General features: G+C 46.9%; 1 protein-coding gene across 1 annotated transcript in view; it reads left to right on the plus strand.

Moving 5' to 3' along the window:
• Window positions 1-16,761, plus strand: part of JPT2 (Jupiter microtubule associated homolog 2) — a 17,712-nt gene extending 951 nt beyond the window's left edge. Inside the window, exons 2-5 of the mRNA XM_046666595.1 lie at window positions 4,265-4,413; window positions 9,789-9,931; window positions 12,955-13,003; window positions 14,011-16,761. Of these exons, the coding sequence (XP_046522551.1) occupies window positions 4,265-4,413; window positions 9,789-9,931; window positions 12,955-13,003; window positions 14,011-14,198 (529 nt within the window). The 3' untranslated portion in view covers window positions 14,199-16,761. The remainder of the gene's footprint in view (window positions 1-4,264; window positions 4,414-9,788; window positions 9,932-12,954; window positions 13,004-14,010) is intronic.

Consider the following 16,761-nt stretch of genomic DNA (forward strand, 5'->3'; position numbering starts at 1 on the left):
ATCCCACAGCCCCGGGAGCCAGGCGGTGCCCTCCCCTCATCCCACAGCCCCGGGAGCCAGGCGGTGCCCTCCCCTCATCCCACAGCCCCGGGAGCCAGGCAGTGCCCTTCCCTAATCCCACAGCCCCAGAGCCAGGCGGTGCCCTCCCCTAATCCCACAACCCAGGAACCAGGCTCTGCCCTCCTGGCCTTGCTGACTGGGAACCAGGCTGAACTGCAAGTGGTAGAAGCGGAGATTCGATTTCAGGGCTCCGCAGCCCGCTTTCTAACTTTTAAAGCACTCTGGGTATTGGAAGTCACATAAGTTAGAGCTGCCAGAGCTGGCCACAAGGTCTGTCATGTCCCTTCATGAGCCAGCTTGCATTGTCGAATTTTGGGTCTTCAGATGCCCAAGAGTTTTCTTTATTGTGAGCCTCTCTGTGGCCCAGCCTCTCCATAAAAGTGGAAAAGCATGTGTGTGTGACGACTATCGAGATAAATGCTGTATAGACTAGATACTAATTAAAAGAATTGCCTCAACTTGCTAAAAACCCTGTAAATTTGAGGGAGTTAGATCAGTATTCAGTAATATAGCTAACGAAATAATTAGTCATTAATCCATGGAACAGCGCCTACTCAGCGCTCGTGTCTAGATCTGTACTGTTGGGGGCAGAAGTTTATTCTGGAGTGCTCAGAATGAATCAAGTTTCTGATAACCGCTGTTCTGCACCTCCCACACCAGCTGGGCAAGGGCCGCTTCCCAGCGCTTTCTCGGTTGTGTCCATTAAGTACATTCGCTCTTTGTTGACACTGCCTGGCGCTGGATGCCCAGGAAGTGTTGGCTGAGTTAACGAGTGCCCGCCAGGAGTGACACTGATGTTATGCTGACTTTGGGAGCTGCGGAAGCCAGCTGCAGGGCTGGCACCCTACAGTAAGACTCCACACTTCTTTCGGAGGTTAGTTTTGGAGAGGATAATAGGAAAAGGAGAAAAATCTTCCTTTTAGGACATTGAAGAAGGAAAAGCGGTCTTAATTGGATGATTACATGTAATTGGAAGCTCCTCTTGGGATCCATTAGAAGCTTTGTGTTCTGCCGGCCATCTTAAAGGAACCGGTTAGCCGGACAGACCTTGTAAGGTCACAGTTTATTTGGCTGTGAAGGGAAGGAATCAAGTGGTGGCTGTAAGATTACCCAGCCAGGTTTTCGTCTCTTAAGACCCTACATCTTAGGTTTTCTTGCTGAGGGATTATCTTGTGTTAAAGGGATTTTGAACTATAAAAGCATTATGATTTAGCCATCATTAATCTAAGGTCTTTTAAGCTGTGAAATGCATATTTGTAAAGACTTTACTCCAAGTCTGTTTCTCTCACTGCTTCTCTCCAAGCCTGACTAGTCCCCAAAAGCTTTTCTGAAACACAGGGAGGGCCAGGAGCATGGGGATGCTCCGGGTAAGAGTGGCTTTTGTTTTCTCTGCCTCTGCCAGTGCCATAATCCACTTGAGCTGTGTGTGTGGTTTTTTGTCTTGTCACATGTCCCTTAGTTTCGCTCATGTAGTTTTAATATCTTTGTTTGAAATATATTGAGGAGGTACTACGAAAGGAAAAAGTAATTGGGAAGCATCCCTATATTGTGAATTCGTCCCACAACAATTGTGAGCTCACCAGTACTCCCATCTCCCTCCCTGTAATTAGTGTCATAGTGGTAACTGCACTCCACTTTGAGCCTAGCGAAGGCCACATTGAGCCATTGTTGTGGGTTATATTTTTATTGAAATGTCTACCTATCTCAGTCCCATTTGAGACCCTGTTGGGGCAGCCTGTGCAATTCACATGACTGCTGTGGGGCTGTGAAACCATGGTGTTGACCCCATTGCCTTTTGTGATGGAGATGGTCGCTTCCCCTCCCCAGGTAGCTTGGCCATTATGCACAGTAATCTCTGCTACAACATTCTTGGGTGCTGCTTTCCTTTTCTTATCTTGTTTTCGAAATGAAATGAAAATCAGAAAAGTAGACATAATGATATAATAAGCGCTTTCTTTCCACCACCCAAAATTAACAGTTTGTCATTTCACATAAGCATGGCTTACCTCCTGTGCCCCGATGGTACCCTTTTACACGTGGAGACCACAGACGTCTTTGGGGTTCCGGTAACACTCAGTGCCTCTGTCGCATCGCTCCCACCAACGCTGAAACCACCTGCACACGCTCTAGCCTTCCCAGCAAACCTGAAGCTTCTCCAGGCCGAGGACTTGCTCTTACCCCCTCTTCCAGGGTCTGGTGCAGGCTCGCCATGACAGGTGCTCAGGGAACCTGTGAGTTGGACTGAAGCAGGGGTGAGAGGCTGACGAGGCTTGGGAGACTCCAGAAACATAGATTGTGAGAGTCAGGCAAGAGTCCAGAAGAGCTCTGGATCAGGATGAGTCGACCCCGAATCCGGTCTGACAACTTGCAGGACCTTGGCAGTTTGAAAGAAGAGTCATGTTTCCAATAAGTCCGTAAACTAGGCATTTTAATTCATGCCCGCGTTAGACTTGGTGTTTAATTCAGTTCAGTTCTGAAGATTGCAGATCTCCATCGCTTTCTTCAAAGAGATGTCTGTGCAGACCCAAGCATGTTAGACCTGCTATAATTAGACAAGAGAAACACAGAGAATGTCGTTGTGACAAGGGCTCTGATTTATAAACGGTACAGAAGTCAGACGGCCTCAGCGTGTCCACCGACAAAGTGTGCAACCTGAGGTCATGTTAAGCACTGGCCACTGTGTTCTCTGATCTTTCTGATAAGCGTTTCGTTGGTTGTACCGGACGTTAGGACTGGAGGTGATTCTCCTGGTGTAGATTTCCAGGACTCACTTGGATTAATGTTGGTGGCACTCTCCCTGGTCTAAACTAACACCTTCCAAAAGAAATGTGAGCCATGTAAGGAATTTTAAATTTTGTAGTAGCCACATTTTAAAAAGTAGAAAGAATCAGGAAAAAATTTTAGTGGATTTTATTCAGCCTAACATATGCAAAACATTATTTCAACATGTGACCAATATAAAAGACATGATTAAAGAGATATTTTGACTTTTCCTCTTTGTGCTGAGTCTTCGAAATCCAGTGTGTAGCGTACGCTTAGAGCACACCTCAGTCATATGACCACATCAGTGCTCACGAGCCACAGTGGCCAGTGGCTGCCCTCCGAAAACCCAGCTCTGTGGGTCAGCCTTGATCTCTGGGAAAATGTGCGCTGCCCCCTGGTTTGTTTCTAGAAGCCTTTAAGAGAGGCATAGGGCATCGTCTGAGCTCTGGATCCAGACTGCCTGGGTGCATCCTGGTTCTGCTGCTCCCTGCATGGCCTGTCTTGAGATTTCTCTATCTTAGATTCATGTCTGTGAAAATAATGCCTGCCTGAGAGGGCTCTTGCGTAAGGTTCTTGGAACGGTAGCTGGTATCTAGTAAGCACTTGGCAAATGTAAGCTACGATGTTAAATGCTCCTGAATGTGTTTATAGTATTAAACACTACTGTATACTAGTAAAAATTAGTATTAAATTCTGCTGAGGGGCCAGCCCCGTGGCTGAGTGGTTAAGTTCACACGCTCCGCTTCCCGTGGCCCAGGGTTTCACTGGTTCGGATCTTGGGCACAGACGTGGCACTGCTCGCCAGGCCACGTTGAGGTGGCGTCCCATGTACCACAACTAGAAGGACCTACAACTAAAAAAAAAAAGGAGAGTGGCAACAGTTGTCAGCTCAGGTGCCAATCTTTAAAAAAAAAAAAAAAACCTTTACAGAAAACATCCATAATAATGTGTGAGCAGATATCTGGGTTCTGTGGCCTAACCAAGTCGACACATAAAATTAACCACCACAAGTCCACTACTTGTCAACTTGGCACCCATAAACATCTCCGTAAACCATACTTAATCTCCAAATAAAGATGGTAGCAAAATCATATTAAAATAAATTCTGCTGAATGTGGTTCATCTTGTCTGTTTTAGGCAAACTTTAATTTTATTTATAAGAGTTCACAGGAATAATTTCAAAATATACACATTTTCTACAGGGTTTTGCACATAACCAAGACATACAAAGAAAACTTTGAAGGGAACCTTAAGGGGGCAGTAAAGGAAGTGTGCTGTGTGACCATCTGTAAACTAGTCACGCCACTGTTAAATAATTGCGGTGTGTAATTGTTCCATAGACGTTAGGAAAGGGCACCTGCCCTGTCCGGTTAAGCCGTACTGCCTGGACGGTGACGTCCACGTCAGCCACCAGTGACTCACGCTTCCTCTGTGCTTGTAGGGCCATGAAGCCCCCTGGAGGAGAATCGAGCAATCTTTTTGGGAGTCCAGAAGAAGCTGTTCCTTCAAGCAGGCCCAATAGGATGGCATCTAATATTTTTGGACCAACTGCAGAACCTCAGAACCTACCTAAAAGGACCCATCCCCCAGGTACGGGCCTCTGCGACTCATAACCCTTGGCCTCTGCCTGCTCTCTTTATGCCGCTCTTTTGATCAAAGTTCTATTTCTCTATATTGATCCTTTCAAATATTTCCTGGTGCAAGTTATTCCTTGCTGTCAGAGTTCTAGAATGTAAGGAAGGTTCTAGCCTGACCTGTACTTTCTGTCTTGAAGATGGCTCGATCGTTTTAGCATTCTCCTTCGTCTCTCAACAGACTGAGTCCAGGTACTGAGGAGACAGAGGCAGATGATGGGAATGCCAGTGCCCATCAGGGAGGCTCTCCCAGTTGTCCCATGGACCCCTGGAGATTCTGAAATTACATGCAAATTGTGCATGTAAAGATTTTTCTTAGGGAGAGTATTTTTAGTCAGACTGTCAGTGGGACTGAAACTCTGAAACGGCTGACTTGCTCTAGCACACGCCTATGGCTCCTCAATACTCACCTCACCTTCTGGTAGTTACAGTGGGAGGGAATCTTAGAGAAACGTTTCCTTGTGATAGACTGTCAGTTGAGTGACCATACACGAATAGTTACCTGAGGAGCTCCCCCCCGTCTGTATCCATGATGGAAAAGCAAGGTTTGTTCCATCCGTACAGATTTGACAGGCCGGGCACGGGGGTCACTATTGCAGACAGATAATAAAATCAAGCCGAGCCAGAGCCAGAACAGTCCCTACCCCACCCTGATTCTGGGCGCAGATATTTCTTGACCAAACCTGGGGGAACAAAAGCAGTAGATTCAAATGCTGGTTGTTTGTGTGGTTGGTGGTTTTTGTGGGCGGGGCACATGGAGGTTCCCATTGTTTGGCATGCAGTTAGAGTAGAGAAGCAGGTGGTTCTTCCTGAGTGAGTACCCTGCTCATTGTGTCCAGTTGATGGTGTAGGGCCAGGAGTGCTCAGCCCTGTACACCCTTTGTACCGACCACTGTGCAACGGTATGTTATGTGGCGGTGGAATCAAATCCTGGACACGTGAAGGTGGACCAGCCAGCTCACTTGGCCCCAGCTCAGCAGAACGTGTGTCTGGAGCTTCCCTGGGGTGTCAGGTTCCCTGGAAAGTATTGCAGTTTGGGGGCGGTGCCATGTTGCCAGTCCATCAAACTCTCATGATCCCCTACCTTTCTCATGCCCAGTGGGCAGCCTGGGCCCCTCTTAATGGGAGAGTTCGAAAGCCTCTGTATTGTGTACAGTCACAAGGTGTAGTGACAACCACCGTGACTCCCTGTGCCGAGCTCCTGCCTCACATGGTCCTGTTTGGGGTTTGTTTTCTCTCCTGCAAAGTACTCTTTGAAAATAATCTGTGATGGGGGCCGGCCCTGTGGCAAGTGGTTAAGTGCACGCGCTCCACTTGATTGGCCCAGCGTTTCACTGGTTCGGATCCTGGGCGTGGACATGGCACCACTCGTCAGGCCATGCTGAGGTGGCATCCCACATGCCACAACTAGAAGGACCCACAACTAAATACTGGGGGGATTTGGGGAGACAAAGCAGGAAAAAAAAAAAATCTGTGATCAATTCTCAAAGGAAACTCGCAAGGGGAAGCTGCTAGTGTGTCCCGCACCCCAGACCTAAACTGCTGCCCTCGTTTCTTTAGTCTCTCAGACTTCACCCCACAGCCCTCTGATGAGAGGGCCTGACTGAGAAAAACGTGCAGGACGGAGGGTGCGGCTTCCGGTGTGACAGTCATGGAAACTGACAGAGGACCGTCCTACCCAGTGCTGCGGTTACTCTCCATCCATGTGCTTTGCTAGTTGCCTGGTTTCAGTCTCCCACAAATTGTCCTCCCTGTTCTCCTAACAATGGTTGATACGTACGGATCGTTTCATATTGGCCGGGGGCTGTGCAAAGTGCTTCGCATGTATTCATTTGGTCTTCTTTACAAACCAAGGAGGTAGGAGGTACCCCCTTTACAGAGGAGGAGACTGGGGCTCTGGGAGGGCGTGCCAAGCCCCCAGCTCACTGGTGGCAGAAGTAGCCTTTGGATCCCAGTCTGCCTGACTCCAGAGCTCGTGCTCTAAACTTACCACCTGCAGGATCTGTTGGGATAAATTTCTCAAAATGCAATTGCTGGGTCAGTTTAAAATACTGACAGATGCTTCTGACTGGTCTTCGAAGGGGTTGCCCAGCGTTCATCATGCAGTAGATGGTGCCTGCTTCCCACACTCGGCCAACACAGTGTCTGTCTTGTGCAATTAGGTTCTTTCAAAAGTATATCTTGAATTTATTTTTCTTCAATTATGGGTGATGTGAGCATCTTTTCCCTCTTTAAAGCTGAATTCATCTTTCAGTAAAATGTTGAATAAGAGACATGCGGTGTGACTACTTTTTATAAAGTTCAAAAACAGAACGGTATTGCTTAGGGTTGGACACAGACATGGTAAATCATACCAGAAATAACATGTTTGTGGTTTCCAGAAAACTCAGGTACGTGGAGACCTGGGGAGATGGGGAAGAAAGCACAGATTCCGGGAGCTGGCAGGACTGTGCACAGCCCGGTGGTAGTTACCTGGGTGTGTGCTTTGTTGTTATTTGTGATAATTATGTCTTAAGAACTTTTCTGTGTTATGTTTCACAATTGAAAAAGAAAATTTAATTTAATTTAATTTTTAAAGATTGGCACCTGAGCTAACAACTGTTGCCAATCTTCTTCTTTTTTTCTTTCTGCTTTTTCTCCCCAAATCCCCCCAGTATATAGTTGTATATTTTAGTTGTGGGTCCTTCTAGTTGTGCTATGTGGGACGCCACCTCAACGTGGCCTGATGTGTGGTGCCATATCTGTGCCCAGGATCCAAACCAGAGAAACCCTGGGCCGCCACAGCGGAGCACGAAAACTTAACCACTTAGCCACGGGACTGGCCCCTGAAAAAGAAAATTTTAAATGAGCAGTGTCTTGAGCCAAAAACTTCAAATTGAGTTACTTTTATCTCCCATTTTTAAAAAAGCTGAATGCACACCTTAAAAAGAATTTATTTCAGCCTTCACAGCACAACCAGAAAAAATGCAATAAGGTGGTGGCCTCAGGCCACGTTGTGCTCCACTTTGTGGTCTCCACATTTTTGCTGCTCACCGTGAATAACAGCAGCCCCGCAGCAGCACCCAGGGCTTATTCACCAGGCACTGCTCTACCCACTTCACGTCTCTTAACTCGTGTATCTTGCCAACGACCCTTGGTGGGTACTTGTATCATTTCTTACCTCGTTAGAGTTGAGAAGATGGAGGTGAAAGAAGGTTGAAGTCACTTGTTCAGGCTCACACAGTCGGCAAGTGACTGAGCAGGGCCCCGGCAGTCTGACTATGGACGCCTGCCCTTAACACCATCCTGTGCTGGTTTCCCCAGCAAGGGTCTCCAGCTCGGGGTCTGCAGATCGCTGGGAGGTCCGTGGCTGAGGTTCAGAAGGTTTGTGTCCCCCTGAAGTTACATGAGTGTGTGAACATACTGTGAACGCTGATTTTACTGAGTGTATGCACATTGTGACCCGCTGAAGTTACATGAGTGTGTGTGCACATTGTTACTGCCTGAACTTACATGTGTTTGTGCTCATTGTGACTGCCTGAAATTACTGAGTGTGTGTGTTCAGATTGTGACGCCCTGAAATGACGTGAACGTGTATGTGCACATCTTCCTGCAGAGGCAGCCCGTGTTCTCTGAGCGTTCTCTCCCCGGCAGAGGCAGTGAACCGCAGCCCGTGTTCTCTGAGCGTTCTCTCCCCGGCAGAGGCAGTGAACCGCAGCCCGTGTTCTCTGAGCGCTCCTTCCCCAGCAGAGGCAGTGAACCGCAGCCCGTGTTCTCTGAGCGCTCTCTCCCCAGCAGAGGCAGTGAACCGCAGCCCGTGTTCTCTGAGCGTTCTCTCCCCAGCAGAGGCAGTGAACCGCAGCCCGTGTCTGCTGCCTGAGCTCCGTCCCAGCCCTCGGTGTCCCCTGGAAGACTGACTGGCATCCCGGAAGGCCAGTCTGCTCTGCACTTCACTCGCAACAGGGGCCCCGAAGACAGGGCTGGAGGCTCGCTGGAGAACAAAACAGGCTGGTGCCCCTTGGGCTCCTGGAGCTCGTCCTCCAGGTGGTTCTTAGGGTGCTCCTGTCCTTCTGTCATAACGTGGTGGGTTATTGCAGCCAAGAAGTGACTGTTTAAAATTTCTTTTCTCGTAAACAGTAAACAAAGATCAAAACTCTTAAAAAATTCTTAAAAAAAAATGTGTTAAGCAGCCTGAAGCCTCCACACCCCACGCGTCCCGTTTCCTGTACACACACAGTGCCCATCGGCGACCACTTCTGTGTGTTGGGGGAGTGGAGTAACCACTTTTCTTTGTTCGGATACAAGCAAATAAGAATACCTCTCCCCTTACATTAAATGTTGCATGCTGTGTAGATTGTTTTGCACCTTTTTTCACTCACAGTATGTCCAGGGACGATGTTTCTTTATCAATACACAGAACACATAGCGAACATTCACTGAGTGTGTGTCCCGGGCATTGTCTAAGCTTTTGACAGGAGCTACAGGAAGTCACTGAATCCTCTCACGGCGCTGTGAGGAGGTCCTGTTATCCCCATTGTACAGATGAGGAGTTTGGGCACAGACAGGCCCAGTAACGTGTGTGTGGTCACATGGCTAGTTAGTAGGGTGCATCTTTTTTCCTTCCAGAGCCCTGACTGTGACGGCCCCACCTCCCCTTGGCACAGCACTCCGTGGGCAGGAGGTGCCTGGTGTCTGCTGAGTGGGTATTGGATAGGAGCCATCTTTGTGCTTTACGTGGGCATGAAGGCATTTACTGTTCATGTCCGTGCCTTAGTCATCAGTTTATGAGAAGTTACATCTTAGATGCATTTCATTAGGGTTTATCAAATCACTTATAGTTGGCGGCAAAGATGTTAAATGTCTATAATTCACTGGCCTATCTAGCTGTCACCAGGAGTGCCAGCCTCAATGAAATCAGAAGAATGACTAATAAATTCAAGGTTTGCCTTGAGTAGGGCATGTTATTAGATTCAGTCCTATCTGACCTAAAAATTTATCAGCTGTTTGCTTTTAGTCTACTAAAGAACTTTTCATAGGTTCAGTGAAGAAGATTCTTCAACAGGAAAGCATGAGAAGTTCAGGGTTAAGGAAATTTCTAGAGGGGAAAATGCTGTTGTATGCCATCTCACTCTGTCACCCCTAGAGGCCAGCCCTGTTCAGCTCAGCTCTAGAAAGGCAGGCCCCCAGCACAGGGGTTGGTTTTGCCGTAGGTCTGTAGGGGTCTCGTCAGCCTGATCCCCCAGCCCTGTGGGCCTGAATTCAGGCCCAGCACTGGGCGTTACTGCGTGCCGAGTGGGGCTGGGCTCGGATGGGTGTTCTGGCCTGCTCACCGCTCTGCGATTGTTCCTGCAGGGGGGAAAGGAAGTGGCATCTTTGATGAATCGACACCTGTGCAGACTCGACAGCGTCTGAATCCACCTGGTGGGAAGACCAGTGACATTTTTGGGTCCCCAGTCACTGCCACTTCACCCTTGGCACACCCAAACAAACCCAAGGTATGGACTACATTGAGACAGCAGGCATGAAAGAAACAAAACTCAAACAAGTATTCTTTAAAAAGGCTCTGAGGCTGGCGTGATATGTTATTAGGACAAGGTAGGTGACGTTGGTTTTCCTGGGTGCAGTCATTAGTCACCGAGTTTCAGAGCTCCCCTGAGTCATCAGATAAATGTATTCCAGCCGTGAGATGACGGAGCCTCGGGGAGCTGGCCTTGGTGTGTCAGTAGCAGTGACTGCCCACTGCCGACAGGCTGCTGCTCTTCTCTGCACAGCACTGAGGGTGGTGAGGACGTTTATAAAATTTAACATACAGTAGGGGAATCGTCTCTCATAAAATTTCACTTTTCGTAGTGGTCGTCAATAAGTACAATAACTGCATTGGATTAAAATTCACCAAATGTTTAGAATTCATAATAAAACTTTAATTTTGTCATCTTTGGAGAATGCCAGAGGACCAGCTCATTTTCCTGAAAACAGAAGGACAGAATCTAGCATTTAGCCAGCACTTCCTGCATGAACTGTACCTTAGGATAACAGTCATGAAAGGCAAGTTTCCTTTATAAAATATGCCAGCCTATAAATGAAGAAGGAATAACGAAATTCAAATATCACCACTTTGCAAACTTGTAATGAAATTGGGAGTTTAGGCAATGATCATCAGTGGCCACTAACATCACAAAATGAGAGACAAGCAAAAATTATGGGCCTTGTGTTAAAAGTCCATCTTGGACCACCTTTGAATTCTCTCTTTTGTTTTTGCTGAGGAAGATTACTCCTAAGCTAACATCTGTGCCAGTCTTCCTCTACTTTATATGTGGGTCCCCACCAAGCATGACTGATGAGTGGTGTAGGTCCACACCCAAGATCCAAAACCCGGGATCCTGGGCCATAAAAGTGGAGCACACTGAACTTAACTACTGCGCCACGGGGCCGGCCCCCACCTTTGAATTCTTGTCAAAAAAAATCAAGCCTGAATCAGACCAAACCTAATATTAATTGATACCACAGAGATTCAATCCGAGTATTGCAAAATATAGGAATTTACATGGCCAACAATAGAGGGAGAGCCTAATGATTAAAACGAGACTTAGGAATGCAATCCCTATCAAAATCCCAGCCCTGTTTTGAAAAAAATGGGACGACCCATCCTAAAATTTTTATGGAATCTCAAGGGACCCCAAATAGCCAAACAATCATGAAAATGAAGAATAAAGTTGGAGGACTCACACTTGCTGATTTCAAAACTAACTACAAAGCTAATGGCGCAGTACTGGCATAAGGATAGACATAGAGATCGGTGGGATAGAATTGAGAGCTGAGAAATAATCTCTCACATCTGTGGTTAATTGATATTTCCACAAGGGTGCCGAGAGCATTCAGTGGGGGAAAGAAGAGTCTCTTCAACAAACGCTGCTGGGAAAACTGGATATGCACATGCAAAAAAAATGAAAGTGGACCCCTACCTTACACCATATACGAAAATTAACTAAAAATGGATCAACGACCTAGATTTAAGAGCTAAAACTATAAAATTCTTAGAAGAAAATATAGAGACAAATCTTCATCATCTTGAATTTGGCAGTGGTTTCTTAAATAATGACACCAAAAACACAGGCAATAAAATTTAAAATAAACAGGGGCTGGCCCCGTGGCCGAGTGGTTAAGTCTGTGCGCTCCGCTGCAGGCGGCCCAGTGTTGGTTCGAATCCTGGGCACGGACATGGCACTGCTCATCAAACCACGCTGAGGCAGCGTCCCACATGCTACAACTAGAAGGACCCACAACGAAGAATATACAACTATGTACTGGGGGGCTTTGGGGAGAAAAAGGAAAAAATAAAATCTTAAAAAAAAAAATTTAAAATAAACAAATTGACTTCATTAAAATTAAAAACTTGTGTGCATCAAAAGACACTATCAAGAGAATGAAAAGACAACCTACAGAATGGGAGAAAATATTTGGAAATCACATATCTGATAAAGGTTTGTTTTCTAGAATATAAAAAGAACTACAACTCAACAACAAAAAGACAACTAGATTCAAAAGTGGGCAAAGGACTTGAATAGACATTTCTCCAAAGAAGGTATATAAATAGTCTGTCAGCATGAAAAGATGCTCGGCATCCTTAGCCAATAAGGATATGCAAAGCAAAATCACCATGAGATACCACTTCACACCCACCAGCATGGCTATTATCAAACGAAAAAGGAAACAACAAATATTGGTGAGGACGTAGAGAATTGGACCCCTCATACATTGCCATTGGGAATGTAAAACGGTGCAGCCACTGTGGAAAACAGTTCGGCAGTGTCTGAAAAAGTTAAACACAGAACTGACCATATGACCCAGCAGTTCCACTCTTAGATATATACCAAAAAAATCTGGAAACAGGAACTCAAAACAGATACTTGTACACCTATTTTAATAGCAACATTATTCACAATAGCCAAAAGGGAGAAACAACCCAAGTGTCCGTCAGCAGATGAATGGATAAACAGAATGTGCCGTACGCAGATAACGGGATGTTACTCGGCCGTAAAGGAATGATGCTGCAACACGGACGAGCCTTGGAAACACGCCAGTGCTTGAAAATTTGACTAGGTGTTAGCCATTTGAGGAATGATTAATTTTTGCAATTGTGAGAGTGTTGTTATGGTTATGTCTTTTCTTAAAGGACATTTTTAAGAGCCATATCTTGAAATATTTATGGATAAATGAAATACCTGGGATTTGCTTTAAAATAATCCCACAAGGGGGTGGAGGGAGTGAGGTTGGGAGAACGGTGTGGCTGAGCCGAGGGTGGCGGTGAGCCGATGTCATTGTAGCTGTATGGCAGGTTACGTGGGGTTCACAGTACCATTCTCTCCACTTTGTTTATGGTTAAAATTGTCCATAATAAAAACATTTTTAAAAATTAAAAACAAACCCAAGTCATTTGTGCCCTGATTTTCATCGCCCCTTTGAACGAGGGTAAAAAGTTTCTGAATCATTTACTGACCTGGGGTTTGGCTTGTTGCAGGACCACGTGCTCTTGTGTGAAGGAGAAGACCCCAAATCAGACATTAAAGGTGAGCTTCTGCTTTCTGTTCCTTCTCGAGTGCTCTCACTCTGGACTTGGTGCTGGTGTGCCCCCAGAGGATGAGAGGGAATGTTCTGTGCCCCTTCTAGCCCAGCTGATGAAACAAGCAAGGTCGTGTTTATTACCAAGAGGCTTGAGTATTTGAAGAAGGCCAGGGAAGTGGGCTCGCTCACTTCTGGTGAAAACTCCCACCTGGTTACCACTGGCTTTTCTTCACTTCTTGTCATTGGTAATCAGCCTGGGCCTAAGAACAAGGTGTCCTCTTCTAGAAGCTGGTCTTATGTAGTGAAGGGCAGGGATCTAAAACCTTTAATGAACTCGTGACCAAGGGGAGAGCTGGCAGAACTAATTCAGAAGAGAAGGGCATACAAGAGAGCAGGAGAAGGACCAGAAGCGTGTGAGGCTTGCCTGTGATGGGGAGAGGTGGTGCCTCCATAATCGGGCGCCCAAGTTTTGGGAGTTGCTCCAGTGGTCAGGCTGAATGTCACACGTGGAGACCCACTGCGGTTCTCTAAGCTGACTGTGGGCACTGATTTCTGCCTTTGGGTCACCATTTCCCTCAATTGATGACCAAAATACATGGGCATTCATTCATACAAAAAGTCCAGAGTAAGTGTCAGAAAGCCTTGCCTCACCTGAGACCCTCCAGTTGAGATGACCCTCCTCCTTGTCATGCCCACTTGGAGAAGGTTTGCTTTTTATAATTGAGGTAGAAGAAAAGGGGATGGAGTCCAAAAAGCAGTATAAAGAAACAATCAACTTATTTATCAAAGAGTGTTTATAGTAGTAAGCCCCAACTTTATGCCCCGTTCAGAAACACCCTCTGCTAATCACAGCGAGTCTTGGTGAAAGATGGAAGCCTGGCTGTGTGTTCTTCTCTTTTCCCATCCTGGGATGCATTTCCTACTAGCCGGTCTATGTCTTCCATATGCACAGCTTGCCTGTCCAGGTAATGGGCAGCCTCTAATGGGGTGGTATGCTGACTTTGTCCCACAGCTGCAACGAGCACCTCACCCAGAGAAGAGCCTGGTGAGAAAGGCGGCTGCAGAGAAGCTGACCGCACCCAGGAGCCCCAGCCCACGCCCACGGTCGACAGCCATGAGCCCAGGCTGGGCCCGCGGCCTCGCTCTCACAACAAAGTCCTGAACCCACCCGGAGGCAAATCCAGCATCTCTTTCTACTAAAAGAAGCTGCCGCTTCCCCCGTAGCCAGACAACAAACTTGAGAGATAGGATTTCAAATATTATAGTTTCTTTTAGCCCAAAGGAGTGGGGGTGGGGAGAGGGTCTGTTGTGTATCTGAAGCTGCTGCTCAGGCTCCACTGCCATCCCGAGAGCCATGGAGGACCTCCCTCGCTTTCCAGACTGCCGAGAGACATCTCTGTGAGCATTAGTGTGACTCCCCTGGTGTACACTCACTTGTAATTCCAGATGTGAGAGGAACTCTGAGATGGGCGGGGTGGGGAGATGGCGCAAGGCCACAGCAAGGCCTGACGAAGGGGCCTCTTACACGTCCTTGTGCATCAGCAGTCTGCCGGTAATCTGGCATGTAGGAGTCACTAACACCGTAGCAGAGTTTAAAGCCTTTGAAAGCAAACCAGAACCACCTCTCCAATGCTGTGGGATAGAGGAGGAAGGCATAAGCCGAAACCTTGCAGGGAGGGGTGCGGGGGGGTCTCTGTGCACCCCCCGTAGATCCTCATGCCATTCGCCCTTCACGGCTACGGTTTCCGTTCCTGGGACACCCGCTGCTCAACCCCACTGTCTCCTTTACTTCAGCCCCAGGGTGTTGTTCTGCAGCCTGTTCTTGAAACATCTTGATTGCTTTTCCTCAGCAGCTGTCAACAGAAACCAAAAAGTCGTTCTCAGTCTATGCTTTGTAGAAAGGTTTTGTGCCCTGATTCTCTCAGGTGCCCCAGTTCTGCCATCTAAAACCTTGGCCAGACCTTACGGAGGGACCTCCGCCTTTCATTCACAGAGGACTGGTTTAGTCTCTTTACGGCTGTTCTGCTTGTAAATTGTCTTTTTCCTCATCAGCCTTAAGTCTAGGCCTTTGCTCTTCACCAGCAGCGTGGACAGTTCCTTTCACAAGCTGTCTGCAGGGCCCGCTGACGTCTGCGAGACTTTAGAACTCTGTCCAGATGTGTCCAGGTGATGGGGTTGTTTAAACCCCTCGTATGTCTTACTTGATCCTGTCGAGGGGGAGGAGCTACTCCAGACCCTTGGGTTCTTCGGGTTAGATTCTGTAACAATATCTAAAGAGCTATTCTAAAATACCAGCTTTACATAAGCGACTGTTGACTTGGGTCTGTTTCTGACACGTTTCTAGAAAAAAGTCAGTTGCTCAGGTATACCAAAGAGGAAGAAAAGTCTGCTTAGGCCACCCTTTACAAAGCTTTGCAGCACCTCGGGACCATATTCAGTTTCCGGAAGAGACTTAGAGGCCTTAGCCCAGGAGATTCAATAGTTTGGCAGCAAAGTCTTAACTGGCCAATTCCGTGGTATCTGCCAGCAAAGATATTTGCTTTCAGTTTGTCCCATTCAGCCTCTAAAGGGCTACAGTGTAAATTCCTACAGTTCACTCATGTTGGACCAACAGTTAACAGGAGAGGATTTGGGTGGTGGCAGCTATTGGTACGAGTGCCTACAAAGCTAGTGCCAGGTGCTAGAAATATCTTCATCATTATTAAAATTTCAAAAAGCAACAACTGTGTTTAGTTGCACTCACAGTGGCCTAGACACGTAAGTGCCTACAGGCGCTGCCTGCCAGGCTCCACTTCTCACACCCAGCGCATTGACGGGGGCTGCACGTGGCTTTGTCAACCGAAGACAGTTGTCCTTTTGGTTGCCCTGCTGACTCTGGAGCCAAGAAACACTGATTTCATGTGACTCTATCAAGTACTTCCTGTCTCCATCCTTCAAATGGTTTATAAGAAAGTTGTTTGGAATTCAAAGCATTTTTTACCCATTAAAAAATGTTGTAAATAGTGGTTAGCTTTTAAGCCCAAACACACTAATTTGTTTAACAGAAAATGAAATGTTCTAATGGTGGAAATGAACTTGTAACTGTGGGTTTTTTACTATACAAGAAAATGACTTGTGAATTCCAAATTGGATTGCCAAGAGGAACCCTGCATGGTGGTGCCAGCCCATGTGGCTTCACCCCCACCCTCACCGTCAGCCAAATGGGGGAGGAGCTGTCTGGGTCTGTCCACTGGCAGGGCTCTCGGGTGGAGGTGCGAGAGACCAGAGACGGGAATGAGGAAAACATGAACACAGCGAGAGCTTCTGGGCAGCAGTGACACAACTCCCTACCTTCCTTTTCTCCCATCTTCCCCCCTTTCTTTTCCTCCCTGCAGCCCTAGGAGTGGGTTTAGAGTGCCTGAGTAGTCTGGTCACTGGGGGAAGCAGAGGAGGAGTTTCTGCTCCTGTGAGCCCAGTGGGGGTGATCATTTATATTTGGAGGATGCGCTCTACATTGGTGACTGCCTGTGTTTGGAAGATTCACTAACTCTTAGCACCCTGTTCTCACCCTCTACGCTGCATTGAGAAATTACTAGTTTCTATTTTTCTTAAGCCTTAAAATTTTTTTTATGTGCATTTGGTGCCAACTCTTTTCTAGAGCTGTATCAAAAACAACCAACCTGTACTCACTTGCAATGTAATTTTTATAGGAAGATTTTGTTATTTTTACAAGGCAGAATTGGGTATAACAGTTGAATTAAACTTAGCAATCACGTACTCAGTC

This window comes from Equus quagga, chromosome 7 (assembly GCF_021613505.1).
Source record: "Equus quagga isolate Etosha38 chromosome 7, UCLA_HA_Equagga_1.0, whole genome shotgun sequence".
NCBI classification, from domain to species: domain Eukaryota; kingdom Metazoa; phylum Chordata; class Mammalia; order Perissodactyla; family Equidae; genus Equus; species Equus quagga.